General features: G+C 54.0%; 1 protein-coding gene across 7 annotated transcripts in view; it reads right to left on the bottom strand.

The window, feature by feature from the left end:
- BRF1 (BRF1 RNA polymerase III transcription initiation factor subunit) overlaps positions 1 to 13557 on the bottom strand; it is a 78613-nt gene that overhangs the window by 47982 nt on the left and 17074 nt on the right. For 5 of the 7 annotated variants that reach the window (XM_026447504.1, XM_026447506.1, XM_026447505.1 and 2 more), the window contains exon 3: positions 6331 to 6504. In XM_026447504.1, the coding sequence (XP_026303289.1) occupies positions 6331 to 6504 (174 nt within the window). Of the gene's footprint in view, positions 1 to 6330; positions 6543 to 13557 lie in introns of all 7 variants that reach the window. The other 2 variants (XM_026447508.1, XM_026447510.1) reach the window with 1 other exon arrangement.

Here is a 13557-nt window from a genome sequence, read left to right as displayed (position 1 = left end):
GGGTGACAAAGCGAGACTCCGTCTCAAAAAAAAAAAAAAATTAGGTGGGCATGGTGGCATGCACCTGTAATCCCAGCTACTCGGGAGGCTGAGGCAGGAGAATCACTTGAACCCGGAAGGCGGAGGTTGCAGTGAGATGAGATCACGCCACTGCACTCTAGCCTGGGTGAGGCAGCGAGACTGTCTCAAAACAAACAAACAAACAAAAAACTGTGTGATGTAACAAAACTCACCTACAGAGAAATGTATAGCCTCGAGCGCTTCTGTTAGAAAAACCAGACCAGATACAGTAGCTCACACCTGTAAACCCAACACTTTGGGAGTACAAGGTGAGAAGATAACTGGAACCCAGGAGTTTGAGACCAGCCTAGGCAATACAGTGAGACCCCATCTCTAGTGCACCTATGGTCCCCGCTACTCAGGACGCTGAGGTGAGAGAGTTGCCTGAGCCAAGGAGTTGGAGGTTGCAACGAGCTATGGTGGTGCCACAGCAGTACAGCCTGGGAGAACAGAGCAAGACTCTGTTTTCTAAAAAATTTTAAAAAATTAATCAGTGTTATTTACATTAAGTAACAGATTAAGGGGGAAATATATATGAAAAAATCATAGCAATAAATACATTAAAAGCATGTGTTTGATAAAATTCAATATTTTTCATGACAAAAACTCTTGGAAAATTAGAAACCAAGGTCTCACATCCTCAAGCTGATAAAGAGCTCTGTACACAAAAGTCTACCGCAGATGCGTACAGCAAAAGTCTACCGCAGATGTGTACACAAAAGTCTACCGCAGATGCGTACACAAAAGTCTACCGCAGATGCGTACACAAAAGTCTACCGCAGATACGTACAGCAAAAGGCAGAAAACACTCCTCCCAGGACAGGAGACAGCCAGGCACGTCTCCCGCCCCAGGACCACGCTGAGTCCTCGGCATACAAAAGGCAGGACAAGTAGATGAGAGGTGTGTGGGTTAGAAAGGAAGAACCAAGGCCGGGCGGGTGGGCTAACACCTAGAATCCCACCACTTTGGGAGACTGAGCGGGGCGGATCACTTGAGCTCAGGAGTTTGAGACCAGCTTGGACAATACAGTGAAACCCCATCGCTACAAAAAGTACACAAATTAGCCAGGTGTGGTGGTGTATGCCTGTAGTCCAGCTACACGGGAGGCTGAGGTGGAGGATCGCTTGAACCTGGGAGGCAGAAGCCAAGACTGCGCCACTGCACTCCAGCCTGGGCGATCAAGTGAGACCCTGTCTCATGAAAAAAATGAAAAGAAAGAAGTAGAACTGGCATTATGAGCAGCAGACACAGTTATGTGCACTAAAAGAGAGACTCCAAAACTCAAACAGTAAGATTGACAATTGAATTTGGTAGGAATTATGTATTAATAATGTCAACACACGAAACTCAGCTAAACCTCTGCTACGCCAGCAACAAGACACCACTGACAAGGGGCCCACAGGGGCCCACGCTGGGTGCGCCTGTGCTTCCAGGTCAGCCTTTTGGAAGTCTGAAATGGCAACTTCTTTTTTTTTCCTTTGAGACGGGCTCACTCTGTTGCCTAGGCTGGAGTGTAGTGGTGTGATCATGGCTCACTGCAGTCTCGACCTCCTGGGCTCAAGCAATCCTCCCACCTCAGCCTCCCCAGTAGGTAGGACCACAGGTGCGCAACACCAGCCGGGTTGATTTTTCTTTCTTTTTTTTGTTTTTTTTTTGTAGAGACGGGGTTTCACCATGTTGCTCAAGCTGGTCTCAAACTCCTGGACTCAAGCGATCCTCCTGCCTGGGCCTCCCATGTGATGGGATTTACAGGCTGAGCCACTGTGCCTGACCTGAAATGCCAACTTCCTCATGCCTAATGATGTGTGCGCCATTTGATTCCCTCATCAGCCATCCTGATACCTTCTTCTGACCACCTAAAACTGTTACAAATACCCTGTCCTTGAGGAGGCAGCAGAGGGAGAGAAGCAGGAACAAGCGGGTCTGGTGGCAGAATGAGGTGCTGGCCAGAACAGGAGGGCAGAGAAGTGTGTTCTCTGAAAGCCCATTCCAGACCCCGGAATGGAATAAGCCAAATGCACACGGCCCCTGCTGACCTGAACGCACATTTCTGCAGCCTAAGCGAGGAGCCAGGTCTGAAGGGAGTATGGCGGCTGGCAGCAGAGGCCTTGCTCCCACGTGTGGCCAGGCATGACATGGAGGCTGAGGCTGGTGGGCCATGGGAGCTGGGCATGCTCTCTGCAGACCTATGTGGGGACAGGTGATGGCACCATCCACAATGCAGGCCCCAGGGCTCGGACGCCCTCAAGGGCTCACCAGCTTGTCACCATCCAAAAGATGCCCTCTCACATGCAGGCCTAGGGCAGCCTGGCTGGACAGGAACAAATGTAAAAGATCCACAAACCAGCTGTGGGCAAAAGCTGCAATAACAAGTCGAGACACACAGCCAGGAAAAGCGCACTGGCCACAGACTACCTACTCGGCAACGGCAGCGCTGCTCGTTCCAGCTGAGTCTCTGCCCAGCAGGTCCTGCGTCTCAGTCCTGCTGCCCAGGCAGCCTCCCTGGGCTGGGAGCCAGGAGCAGACTCAGGCCTGGGTCAGCCGGGCCTCGCCAGACTCAGTGGGATTCAGCAGCGCACTGTTCCTCCTCCAGGAATCCGGGGCTGGCTGTGTCAGCCACGAGGCTGCGGGGCCGAGAGGAGGTGAGTGTGGGAGGTGAGTGTGCACAGCCCCCGGTACTTTCGGGGTGATGGACACACCTGAGGAGCGGGCAACAATGAAGGGTGGGCAGGAGGAGAAATAAGCTTGGATGTTCTTAAGCCCTTGTTCCTTCTGAGAGGGGACTTCTTGTATCCAGTCCTGGACTCAGGGCACTGGTCCCACCCATGGGCTGGATGATGCAATAGGAGGAGGCTGGGGGGCCTCGCCCGGGGTGGGGGCCATGCACCCCACAATGTGAGCTCACTGCACAGGACCCTCCACGTCCTGCCGACGGCGGGGTGGGGTGGTGGGTGCCGCTGTGCCCTGACTGAAGGGGCCGAGTCCGGAAGGTGAGCGGGAGCTGCGCAGGCAGCAGGGCTGGGCCAGGCAGCCGTCTCAGAGAGGAGAGCCTGGCTGCACACACCGTCTCCTGGGGGGATTTTCTGTGGAAGGGAAGTGGGTGGAGCTATTGAGGAAACTGAGGCAGCACATGAGCCCAGCCAGCCAGATGGGGCTGCAGGAGGCGAGGACAGCGGCCACAGAGCCAATGCAGGTCAGCAGGGAGGGAGAAGGCACAGGGGCAAGAGAGAACGAGGAGGGCGGTGAGAGACACAGACATGTACAGGATGGGTCTGGGGGCTCTGGCTGGCAGGCCTAGGGCACGGTGCTGCCACAAACCTGAAGGGAGGGCAGAGTGGGACATGCTACACCTGGCCTGACCCACTTCCCTGTAAAGCGCCGACACAGCTGGGGTGGGCTGGGAAGTGAGGGCTACGGCAACCCAAGACCAGCCCGGAGCATCCTCTGAGGATGCTGAAGGGAGCCCCACCAGGCCACCAGCAGCCAGAGGGGCTAGAGTGAGGTCTCCCGTGAGCACAGCCCTGTTCCAAGCTGTCTTGTCCTTAGCAGCTTTGCAGGGTACAAGTTCGTGCCACAAACCTGCCTGTTCATGGTGCAGCGGGCAGTGGGTTTTCGCATATCCCCAGAGCCGAGCAACCACCACAAGGATCTAATTTCAGAACGCCTGGGGGACACGGGGTGGCTTCCTGGACACGGCCGCTACGAGCAGTGTGTGTGAGCCTCGGTGGCGATGCAGGTACTCTTTCCCCTCGGGCAGACACCTAGTAGGACTGCTGGGGCATGTGGGAACTTTGTGGCTAAATGTGGTCCCGCCAGGCTCAGAGGCAGCCCCAGCAGTGCCGCAGGACTCCTCTCCATCCTGCCTGTCACCACCCCATGAGGGCCCACGTCCCAGGGCATCTGTCCCCCCCACAGGAGGCCCGGTGAGGCAGCAGCACAGACATGGTGCCACCCCACCTTGCTGACACCGGGGTCCCAGGGCCGCCCTAGGCCCTGCTCCACAGAGGTCCCCACACAGTTCCTACAAACACAAGGGAGGCACAGCCAGGTGCTGACCCTGGACTCTGCTCAGCTTCTCTCTCAGGGCCTCGGTCTGCCCCTAAGGGAGCAGGGTCGGAGCAGGCCTCTCAGCGGGACCCCAGGGTGGAGCTGGGGCGGGGACGAGCAGACAGCAGGCAGGGTGGGGCAGGGACGTGGGGGTGGGTTCTGTTTCTCAGCCTTCACTGGGCTGCCTGGGCACTTCTCATCCCTAAAGACGTGTGTGCGTTAAGCGCTTTTACGCAGAAAAGACAAATTTCAAAATGTTAAAAGGACATTTTAAGGGTTAGGTGCAGTGGCTCATCATGCCTGTAATCCCAGCACTTTGGGAGGCCAGGGCAGGTGGATCAGTTGAGGCCAGGAGTTCGAGACCAGCCTGGCCAACATGGCGAAACCCCATCTCTACTAAAAATACAAAAAAGTTAGCCAGGCAAGGTGGTGCACATCTGTAATCCCAGCTACTCAAGAGGCTAAGGCATGAGAATGACTTGAAGCCGGGAGGAAGAGGTTGCAGTAAGCTGAGATACTGCCATTGCACTCCAGCCTGGGTGACAGAGTGAGACCCTGTCTGAAAAAAAAAAAAAAAAATAGTAACATTTTAATGAAAGATCCTGATACTGAGAGTTGCCTGGCCAGAGGCACAGTCAGCCGGTCACCCAGCTCGCCATCTCCAGGAGCCCTCCCTGCACCCCACTCAAAAGAGAAGCAAACCACCAGGATCACCTGGCACCCGGGACACCCCTCGAGGGGGACCAACCAGAAAAACACAGACCAGAACGGAAAAGAGCTCAAGGTGAGGCGATGTCACACCAAGGAAGATGGGAAATTATAAGAAAGATTCAGAAAACACAGAGAGCTCTTAGGAATGAAAACATGAAAGAAATGAAACAGCTCTGCTGGAAGCTAAAGTTCAGGTGCTGTCCCAAAGCGAAAAGATTGCCATGCGCAAAAGAAGGCTGAGATGACCAGATGGGTTCACTATGGCAGGCCGAGTAACAGAGAAGAAGGGATCAGGTGCTGTCCCAAAGTGAAAAGATGGCCATGTGCAAAAGAAGGAGGAGATAACCAGATGGGTTCACTGTGGCAGGCCGAGTAATAGATAAGAAGGGAGAGAAATCTAACGACTAATTCAACAGAAGCTCAGGACAGGAGGCTATCGGACAGCAAAGGCCTGCTGGGCTCACGTTGCCGTGAGATTTCTGAACATGGAGATTAGAGGCAAGGAGCTAAAGTCCCACAGCTGCATGGCAAGGGCCAGGAGCCAGAGGGCCACGGAGCTGCCCAGTAAGAACGCTGGAGGCAAGGCGACGGCAGGGGCGCAGGCTGGGAGACAGACATGTGGCCAGGCACGCCGTGCCCACCAGACATGGGGCAGGGAGGGGGACCACCTGCAGAGGCTCGAAGGCACCTCACAGGATGAGGAGGGTGTGGACCAGGAAGTGAGGTTCCATGCAGCAGAGGTGAAGGCAGCCCCCAGAGAGCAGGGTAAAGATGCAGGTGCACAGCAGGTGTGGACAGCACAGCACAGAGCGGAGGAGGCTGGAAGGCTCTGGGCTCCCCTGTCAAGAGGCCGAAGGCAGTTCCTGACCCATGTGCGTGTCTGCGGAGGGCAGCAGCGGGCACAGGACCAGACGCAGAGAGCAGTGCAAGAGAACACCAGACACTGGCACCTCCACACAAGGCCAAGCTGGACCACTGAGGGTCGGTGGCCTCCTCGGTCACTGCCCACAGTCACGGTGTCCACGCACAAGGCCAAGCTGCACACCGCTGAAGGTCCGTGGCCTCCCCACCCACTGCCCACAGTCACGGTGTCCACAGCCGCAAGCACTCAGCGCACGCCTGGCTGCAGCCCACTCAGCAGCAGGACCCCACCTGCTCAGGCCAGAGGGCGGCCTGAACTACAGGGGACGTGGATACAGCACCCAAGGCGCAGTAGGTCCACAAGCGGGGAGAATCCAGGGCATGATTTCCCGGGACCAATAGAACCCTCGCTCTGCACGCCCAAGGGCTGAGGGAGGAAGGCAGGTGCCCAGCTCCCCAGTTCTTCAATCCAGTAAAAGGAGACCCCAACTTCAGAAAGCCCTGGATCAACTGAAACAGTTCGTCCAATAAGGTGTTTTTCAATTAAAGACAAACACCAAGTTACTGCAACTACCAAGTCCCAATATTTGAGGGGAGCCAACTAAGCACCAAGATGGGGCCCGCTGGGAGGCTCTCAAACCAAAGGATACGCGGCGTGCCCTCCGTGCGGCAGACCAGGTAGAGGCAGGCGGCGATCACGTGGGCCATCTTCCGGCCGCGGGTCAGGTGCCTGCTCACGGCCATCTTGAAGAAGTTGAAGGCGGTGTCCAGGCAGTGCTGGTTCAGCTGCAGCTGGTTCCCCAGGTGATGGATGTGGCGCCGCCCTAGGACACAGCACGAGACAGCTCTTAGCCAAACGTTCCCGCAGAATATGAAAAGTATCACACAGCTGCAGTAGCAACTTTAAGAATACAGATTCGTGCTTTTCCTTATAAGTTTCTGAGCTCACTTTTTCTGTGTGGGTTCCAATCACATTTTATTTACAGACACCGAAATGTGAATTTTCTGTGATCTCCACGTGCCATGAGATCCTGTTCTGTGTGTTTCCCTTCTTTAGGCTCTGGGTGGCATGTGTGGTGTGGCTGAATGTGCCTTTCTCCGGGGCTCTGAGGTGCAGCGTGTCTGGCAAGGGCTTGGTTTGGGCTGGCTGGCAGGTGCTATGCCCCTGACTGTCCTGCGCTACGGTGGGAATGCCCCTTTTCCTACAGCCACATGCCCCAGCACCACCTCCTTCCCCAGCTGCAGAGAGGTTGGGCCAGCCCACCCCTCCCTTCTTAGCAGGGCCCACTCTGCTCAGCCCAGCCCCCACCAGCCTCTCCTCTAAGAGCCAGCCACCTGGCCTGAGACAGGCCAGCCTAGAGCTACCCCTGCACCTGCCCAGAGGGAGGGCCATGGCAAGGGCATGCCCAGCAGACCAGAGGCCACTGCGCCCTCCTAGGGGCTGCGAGGTGCTGGAGGTGGCCAGGACGGCAGCATCCGAGCACACGCGTCCCCCTGGAGCAAGACCTTCCCAAAGCTGCGGGCCACATGATGGCATCAGGAGGGGAGCGGCAGAGCTGCCCCGCAGGCGGGAGGAACCTTGGGAAACAAATGCCAATGCAGGGCACAGGCGCAGAGCACAGGCTGTGTGGGGAGCGCCTGGGCCAACCTCACTGCCCCTACTTCTGTCTGTACAGTTGGTGCCGTGGGCAGGCAGTCTGTGCTCCAGTCAGTAAGCCCCATGGGGCACCCAGAGGACATGTACGGTGGGTCACAGCTCGATGCAGAGGAGAGCTGCCGTCATGGAGATTCCAGTTCCCACTGTGTCCTCTGGCACCCAAACCCCCAGTTCTCCCGCAAAGACTACCCAAGGCAGCCTCCATCCCCACATGAAGGACAAAAACTGACCTCCCAGATTGATCTGATAAGGGCACATGAGCTGGAGAAGGTGAGGGCTGATGTTCTGCTCATGCCAAACTTCACTAATGATGAGCAGCAGCCAGAGGTGGGCAGCTGCTGAGCCTGCATCCCAAGGAAGCTGGTGGCCAGGGTACACAGTCTGGCAGGTCTGAGTCAAGCCTCACACTTGCCAGGCCCCTGGCAGTCGGCAGCACCACACTGTGGCCCTGCCACCGTGAGCGCCTAAGGTTACCTGCCTGGAGCTCATACAGCTCTGAGGCCTGCAGTCCAGCTGAACCGACATGGAAGGCTGGTTACTGTCCCCAGAGCTGAGGCCTGGTCAGAGTCAAGACCCCAACAGAACGGACAGAAAGGACACCATGCCGGCTGCCAGCTGTGCATGTGCAGCACCAGCCAGACACACCAGCACAGACCATCCCGTGGCCCAGCAAGGCCCAGAGGGAAACAGAGTCAGCTGACGGGTGACCGCTGAAGCGATGGCTCCTCACCTACCCGCTCTCTGCTATATGTTTGGAGAATTCTGTAATAAAAGGTGAGAGAGGTCCTCTCTGGAGGCCACACACTTGAGGTTGGGACTCGATCCCAAGCCCTGACCCCACAGGCACCAGCTCATGTTCCCAGCATGCAAGGGTGCTATGGTCTGAAGGCCTGACTCCTCCCAAAATTCCTATGTTGAAATCCTAACCCCTACGGGGGTGGTATTAAGATGCAGGGCCTTTGGGGGTGACTAGGTCAGGAGGCAGAGCTCTGATGATCAGCTCAGTGCCCTTAAAAACAGGACCCCAAAGAACTAGCCCAGCCCTTCTACCACGTGAGGCCACAGTGAGAAGGAGCTGACTGTGGGCCGGGGGCGACCCTCACTAGAGAGCTGGGGAGGAGGCAGCTGTCTCCCCCATCTCCATCTGGAACTTTCCGGCCCCAGAAATGTGAGAAACACATTCCTGCTGTTTCACCTTTCTGGTCTGTGGTGTACTGTTACAGCGGTCCAAAAGGACTAAAATGGGGGGCTTACGATGACTGCAGTAAGTTATTTTTTACCATCTTCTTTCTTTTTTCTGAGACAGAGTCTCGCTCTGTTGCCAGGCTGGAGGGCAGTGGTGCGATCTCAGCTCACTGCAACCTCTGCCTCCCGGGTTCAAGCAATTCTCCTGCCTCAACCTCCTGAGTAGCTGGGATTACAGGCACATGCCACCGCACCCAGCTAATTTTTTGTATTGTTAGTAGAGACAGGGTTTCACTCTGTTGGCCAGGATGGTCTCAAACTCCTGACCTTGTGATCCGCCCACCTCGGCCTCCCAAGGTGCTGAGATACAGGCATGAGCCACTGGGCCTGGCCAAAGATGTTATTAATAAACTGATATTCACATAGAAACCAACTACTAATTAGCTAGCCATAGCCTGTGAGTCTCCTTAGACTTCCCTTCCAATGAATGAATTCTAAAAGTAAACTCAGGCTGGGTGCCGTGGCTCATGCCTGTAGTAATCCCAGCACTTTGGGAGGCCAAAGCACGTAGATCATTTGAGCCCAGAAGTTCAATTCCAGCCTGGGCAGCATAGTGATATCCAACTGCTAAAATAAATAAATAATCAGCCGGGTGTGGTGGTGCAAGCCTGTAGTCCCAGCCAAGGCAGGAGGACTGTTTGAATTTGGAAGGTTGAAGCTGCAGTGAGCCATGATTTTGCCACTGCAGTCCAGCCTGGGCAGCAACAGAGTGAGACCCTGTCTCCAAAAAAAAAAAAAAGATTTGAGGCATATCAGCACCTACACGTAAAGTATAAAGCCATAAAGCTTCTAGCGGGAAAACACAAGAGTATCTTTAATAGGTAAGAATTTCTTGAACAAGTCACAAACAGCCCTAACCATAAAAACTGATACACTGGGACTTCATTAAAATTAAGAAATTTCTGGCAGGGTGCAGTGGCTCACACCTGTCATCCCAGCACTTTGGGAGGTTGAGGTGGGAGGATCACTGGAGCCCAGGAGTTGAAGACAAACCTGACCAACATGGTGAGACCCCCCATCTCTATTTTGAAAAAAAAGAATTGGCCAGACGCAGTGGCTCACGCCTGTAATCCCAACACTTTTGGAGGCCAAGGCGGCCAGATCACGAGGTCAAGAGATGGAGACCATCCTGACCAACATGGTGAAACCCCGTCTCTATTAAAAAATACAAACATTAGCCAGGCATGGTGGTGCGCGCCTGTAATCCCAGCTACTTGGGAGGCTGAGGCAGAAGAATCGCTTGCACCTGGGAGGCAGAGGTTGCAGTGAGCCAAGATCACACCATTGCATTCCAGTCTGGCAACAGAGTAAGACTCCATGTCAAAATAAAAAATTTAAAAATGAGTGGATATGACCGGGCACAGTGGCTCATGCCTGTAATCCCAGCACTTTGGGAGGCTGAGGTGGGTGGATCACGAGGTCAGGAGATTGAGACCATCTTGGCTAATACGGTGAAATCCCGTTTCTATTTAAAATACCAAAAAATTAGCCGGGCGTGGTGGTACGCGTCTATAGTCACGGCTACTCGGGAGGCTGAGGCAGGAAAATGGCATGAACCTGGAAGGCGGAGCTTGCAGTGAGCCAAGATTCCGCCACAGCACTCTAGCCTAGGTGACAAAGCGAGACTCCATCTCAAAAAAAAGAAAAATAAAAAAAATGAGTGAATGTGGTGGCATGTACATGTGATCCCAACTCCTCAGGAGGCTGAAGTAAGAGGGCAGCTTTAGTCTAGGAGGTTGAGGCTGCAGGGAGCAGCAACTGTACCACTGCACTCCAGCCCAGGCCACAGAGTGAGACCCAGTCTCAAAAAAAAAAAAAAAATTCAGAGGTTTCTGTTCATCAAAAGGCAACATTAAGAGAGTGAGACAAGCTATAGACATGGGAGGACGATCGAAACATGTATATCCAACAAAGGACTTAAATCCATAATATATAAAGAACTTCTACAGATCTGTAAGAAAAAGACAACTCATTTTTAAAAAAGCAAACATGTACAAAAGATGCCAATAGGCACTTCACAGAGAAAGGATGTCCAAACGGCCAAGAAGCATGAGAAAAGGTTGTGGCCATAATTACTCACCAAGGAAAGCAAATTAAAGCCACAGTGAGTGTGCTACACACCTACCAGAAAGACAATTGGAAAGGCTGACAACGCCACATGTGAACAAGGCTGTGGGGCCACTGGGACTCTCCTGCACTGCTTCCTGGTGGGAAGACGAACTGGTACAACCACTACAGAAAACCCTGTGGCCCAATCTGCTAATGATGAGCACATCTAGACCTCAGGACCCAGAAACCCATTCGCAGGTAAACTCCCAAGAGGAGGGGGCACCTGTGTCCACCAAAGGGCCATGTGCAAGAACACGCACAGCAGCTTCCTGTGCACAGCCAAGAACGGAAACACCCCAAATATCCATCCACAGGAAAAGGAGATCAATTGTGGTCTATTCACACCATAAAATACAACACTGCAATAAAAAATAAACTACTGATATGCTCCAAAAAAGTACATTCTAGAACAGCTAAAACCCAAAACACTGGCGAACCAGATGCTGAGGACTGGAGCCACAGGAGCTCTCCTTCCTTGCTGGTGGGAGCGCAAAACGGCTCAGGTGCTTTGGAAAAGGGTTTGGCAGTTTCTTACAAAACTAAGCATACTCTCATCACACAGTCCAGCAATCACCCAGAAAAACCTGCACATGATGTTTATGGCGGCTTCACTCATAATCGCCCAAGCCCAGATGCCCTTCAGCAAGCAGGTGAAAAGATAAACCCACTGTGGCGCACCTAGCAGTGGAATATTACTCACCACTGAAGAGGAAGAGGCCACAAGCTGTGCAGAGACCTGGAGGACAGTTAAATGCCCGTGGCTGAGTGACAGGCAGCACAGTGACAGGATGCACAGCGGGTGACTCCAGCTCTACAACCACATGACCAAGCGCCAGCAAAAAGATCACAGGGGAAGGAAGGATGAATGGGTGGAGCTCAGGGGATTTTTAGAACACTGAAAGCAATCTGTATGAAACTGTAACAGTGGTTACCCGTCACTACGCATTCGTCTAAACCCACAGAACATGCACTGCCCAGCGTGAGCCTGAGCCCAGGTGTGCGGATACAGCCCGCGTGATCCTGAGCCCGGGTGTGCAGGTGGAGGCTGCGTGACCCTGAGCCCGAGTGTGCAGGTGGAGGCTGCGTGACCCTGAGCCCAGGTATGCAGATACCGCCTGCGTGACCCTGAGCCCGGGTGTGCGGATACAGCCTGCGTGACCCTGATGTGTCGACGTGGGGCCACTGACTGCAGCTCGTGCACCACTGTGGAAGGGGCGCTGATGGGGCCGGGGGAGGCTGTGCGGTGAGGGGTTCTGGGAGTCTACGGGAACTCTCTGTACCTTCCAATCCATTTTGCTGTGAGACTAAAATGCTCTAAAAAATACAAGTCTTTTTCTTTTTTAATTCCTGTCTGTATGATTCCCATGGTATGAAGTATGAAGCAGAAAACCAAGTGAAGCCAGTGGGCAGCAGGTGCTTTCTGAGCTGCTGCAAGCCTGACTCAAGAGGATTTGTCAGGTGGTTCATGGAAGGCCAGCACATTTCATGCACTTTACTACGCATGCTATACTGGGAAAAACAGACCGAGAGGACAGAAAAAGAACTTCCCTGAGAAACGCGTCCCACAGGAAAGGCTCATCAGGTCAATGAAGAGAGCCCCACCCAGCAGTGTTTCAGAACCGTGGCTTCAGAACATCAAAGAAATCACCCCAAAAGGCCTGAGATTTTAAAAACAGATCAAAACACACTGGCATTCAACATCCCTTGCTGGTGGACCCCAAGCAGATGCTCCCCACATTCCATGGGGTGCCTGTCTCAACCCCTCAGCAAGCATCCCGGGGGAAGGGGCAAGAGTTTCTCTCTCCCAGATCGTTTCTCTAAACACAGCCTCAGTGTGACCCAGCAAACCCAAGGAGGGGCCTGTGACCTCGCAGGGCGCACGGAGGCCAACAGAGGAGGCGGAGCACCCGCGGAACACGAGCATCGCTGAGGGCAGGGGCGTGGCCAGGAAGTTTATTTCCATCTTTTCAGTTTTCTAAGAAAGGCAATCAAGACTTCACCAAAACAGTAACAGTCGGAAGCTACATTCACAGATTTCCACCAAACCCAGCAGGCTGGGTGGCGGGGAGGAGTGGAGGCGGTGGGCCAAGCTTGCAGTGGGACCAGGGCTGATGTGAAACCTTCAACCAGGGTGGTATGGGGAGAACAAAGGAGAAAAAACAAAATTTAAACAAACAACCCATGATAAATCAATAAAAGGCAGTAAAGGGTTTTTTAAAAGTAAGATAAACACGGCTGGGTGTGGTGGCTCACGCCTCTAATTCGAGCACTTTGGGAGGCCGAGGCGGGTGGATCACCTGAGGTCAGGAGTTCGAGACCAGCCTGGCCAACGTGGCTAAAACCTGTCTCTACTAAAAATACAAAAATTAGCCAGGCGTGGTGGTAAGCGCTTGTAACTCCAGCTACTCGGAAGGCTGAGGCAGGAGAGTTGCTTGAATCCAGGAGGTGGAGGTTACAGTGAGCCCAGATCGTGCCACTGCACTCCAGCCTGGGCGACAGAGCAAGACTCCGTCTCAAAAAACAAACAAACAAACAAGTAAAAAAAGGTAAGATAAATATGAACTACAAAATAAGAGGCAGGAAGAGCCCAACTTATCAGAAATGTGCCAGCTATAATGGGCCAAAATCCCCTCTTGTCTCCAGAAGTATCTGAAAAATACGTTAGGCTCTGCCCCATAGACCCGCTCCCAGGACACTGGACAGCAAGGCGGTACGGCGGGCCTGACCCCTAGGGCAGAGAAGGGCATCACTGCACAGGACACTGGACAGCAAGGAGGAACAGCGGGCCTGACCCAGGACACTGGACAGCAAGGAGGAATGGCGGGCCTGACCCCTACACTGGACAGCAAGGAGGAACGGCGGGCCT

Source organism: Piliocolobus tephrosceles, chromosome 6 (genome assembly GCF_002776525.5).
Source record: "Piliocolobus tephrosceles isolate RC106 chromosome 6, ASM277652v3, whole genome shotgun sequence".
NCBI classification, from domain to species: domain Eukaryota; kingdom Metazoa; phylum Chordata; class Mammalia; order Primates; family Cercopithecidae; genus Piliocolobus; species Piliocolobus tephrosceles.
This window is presented reverse-complemented; position numbering and strand designations above follow the sequence as displayed.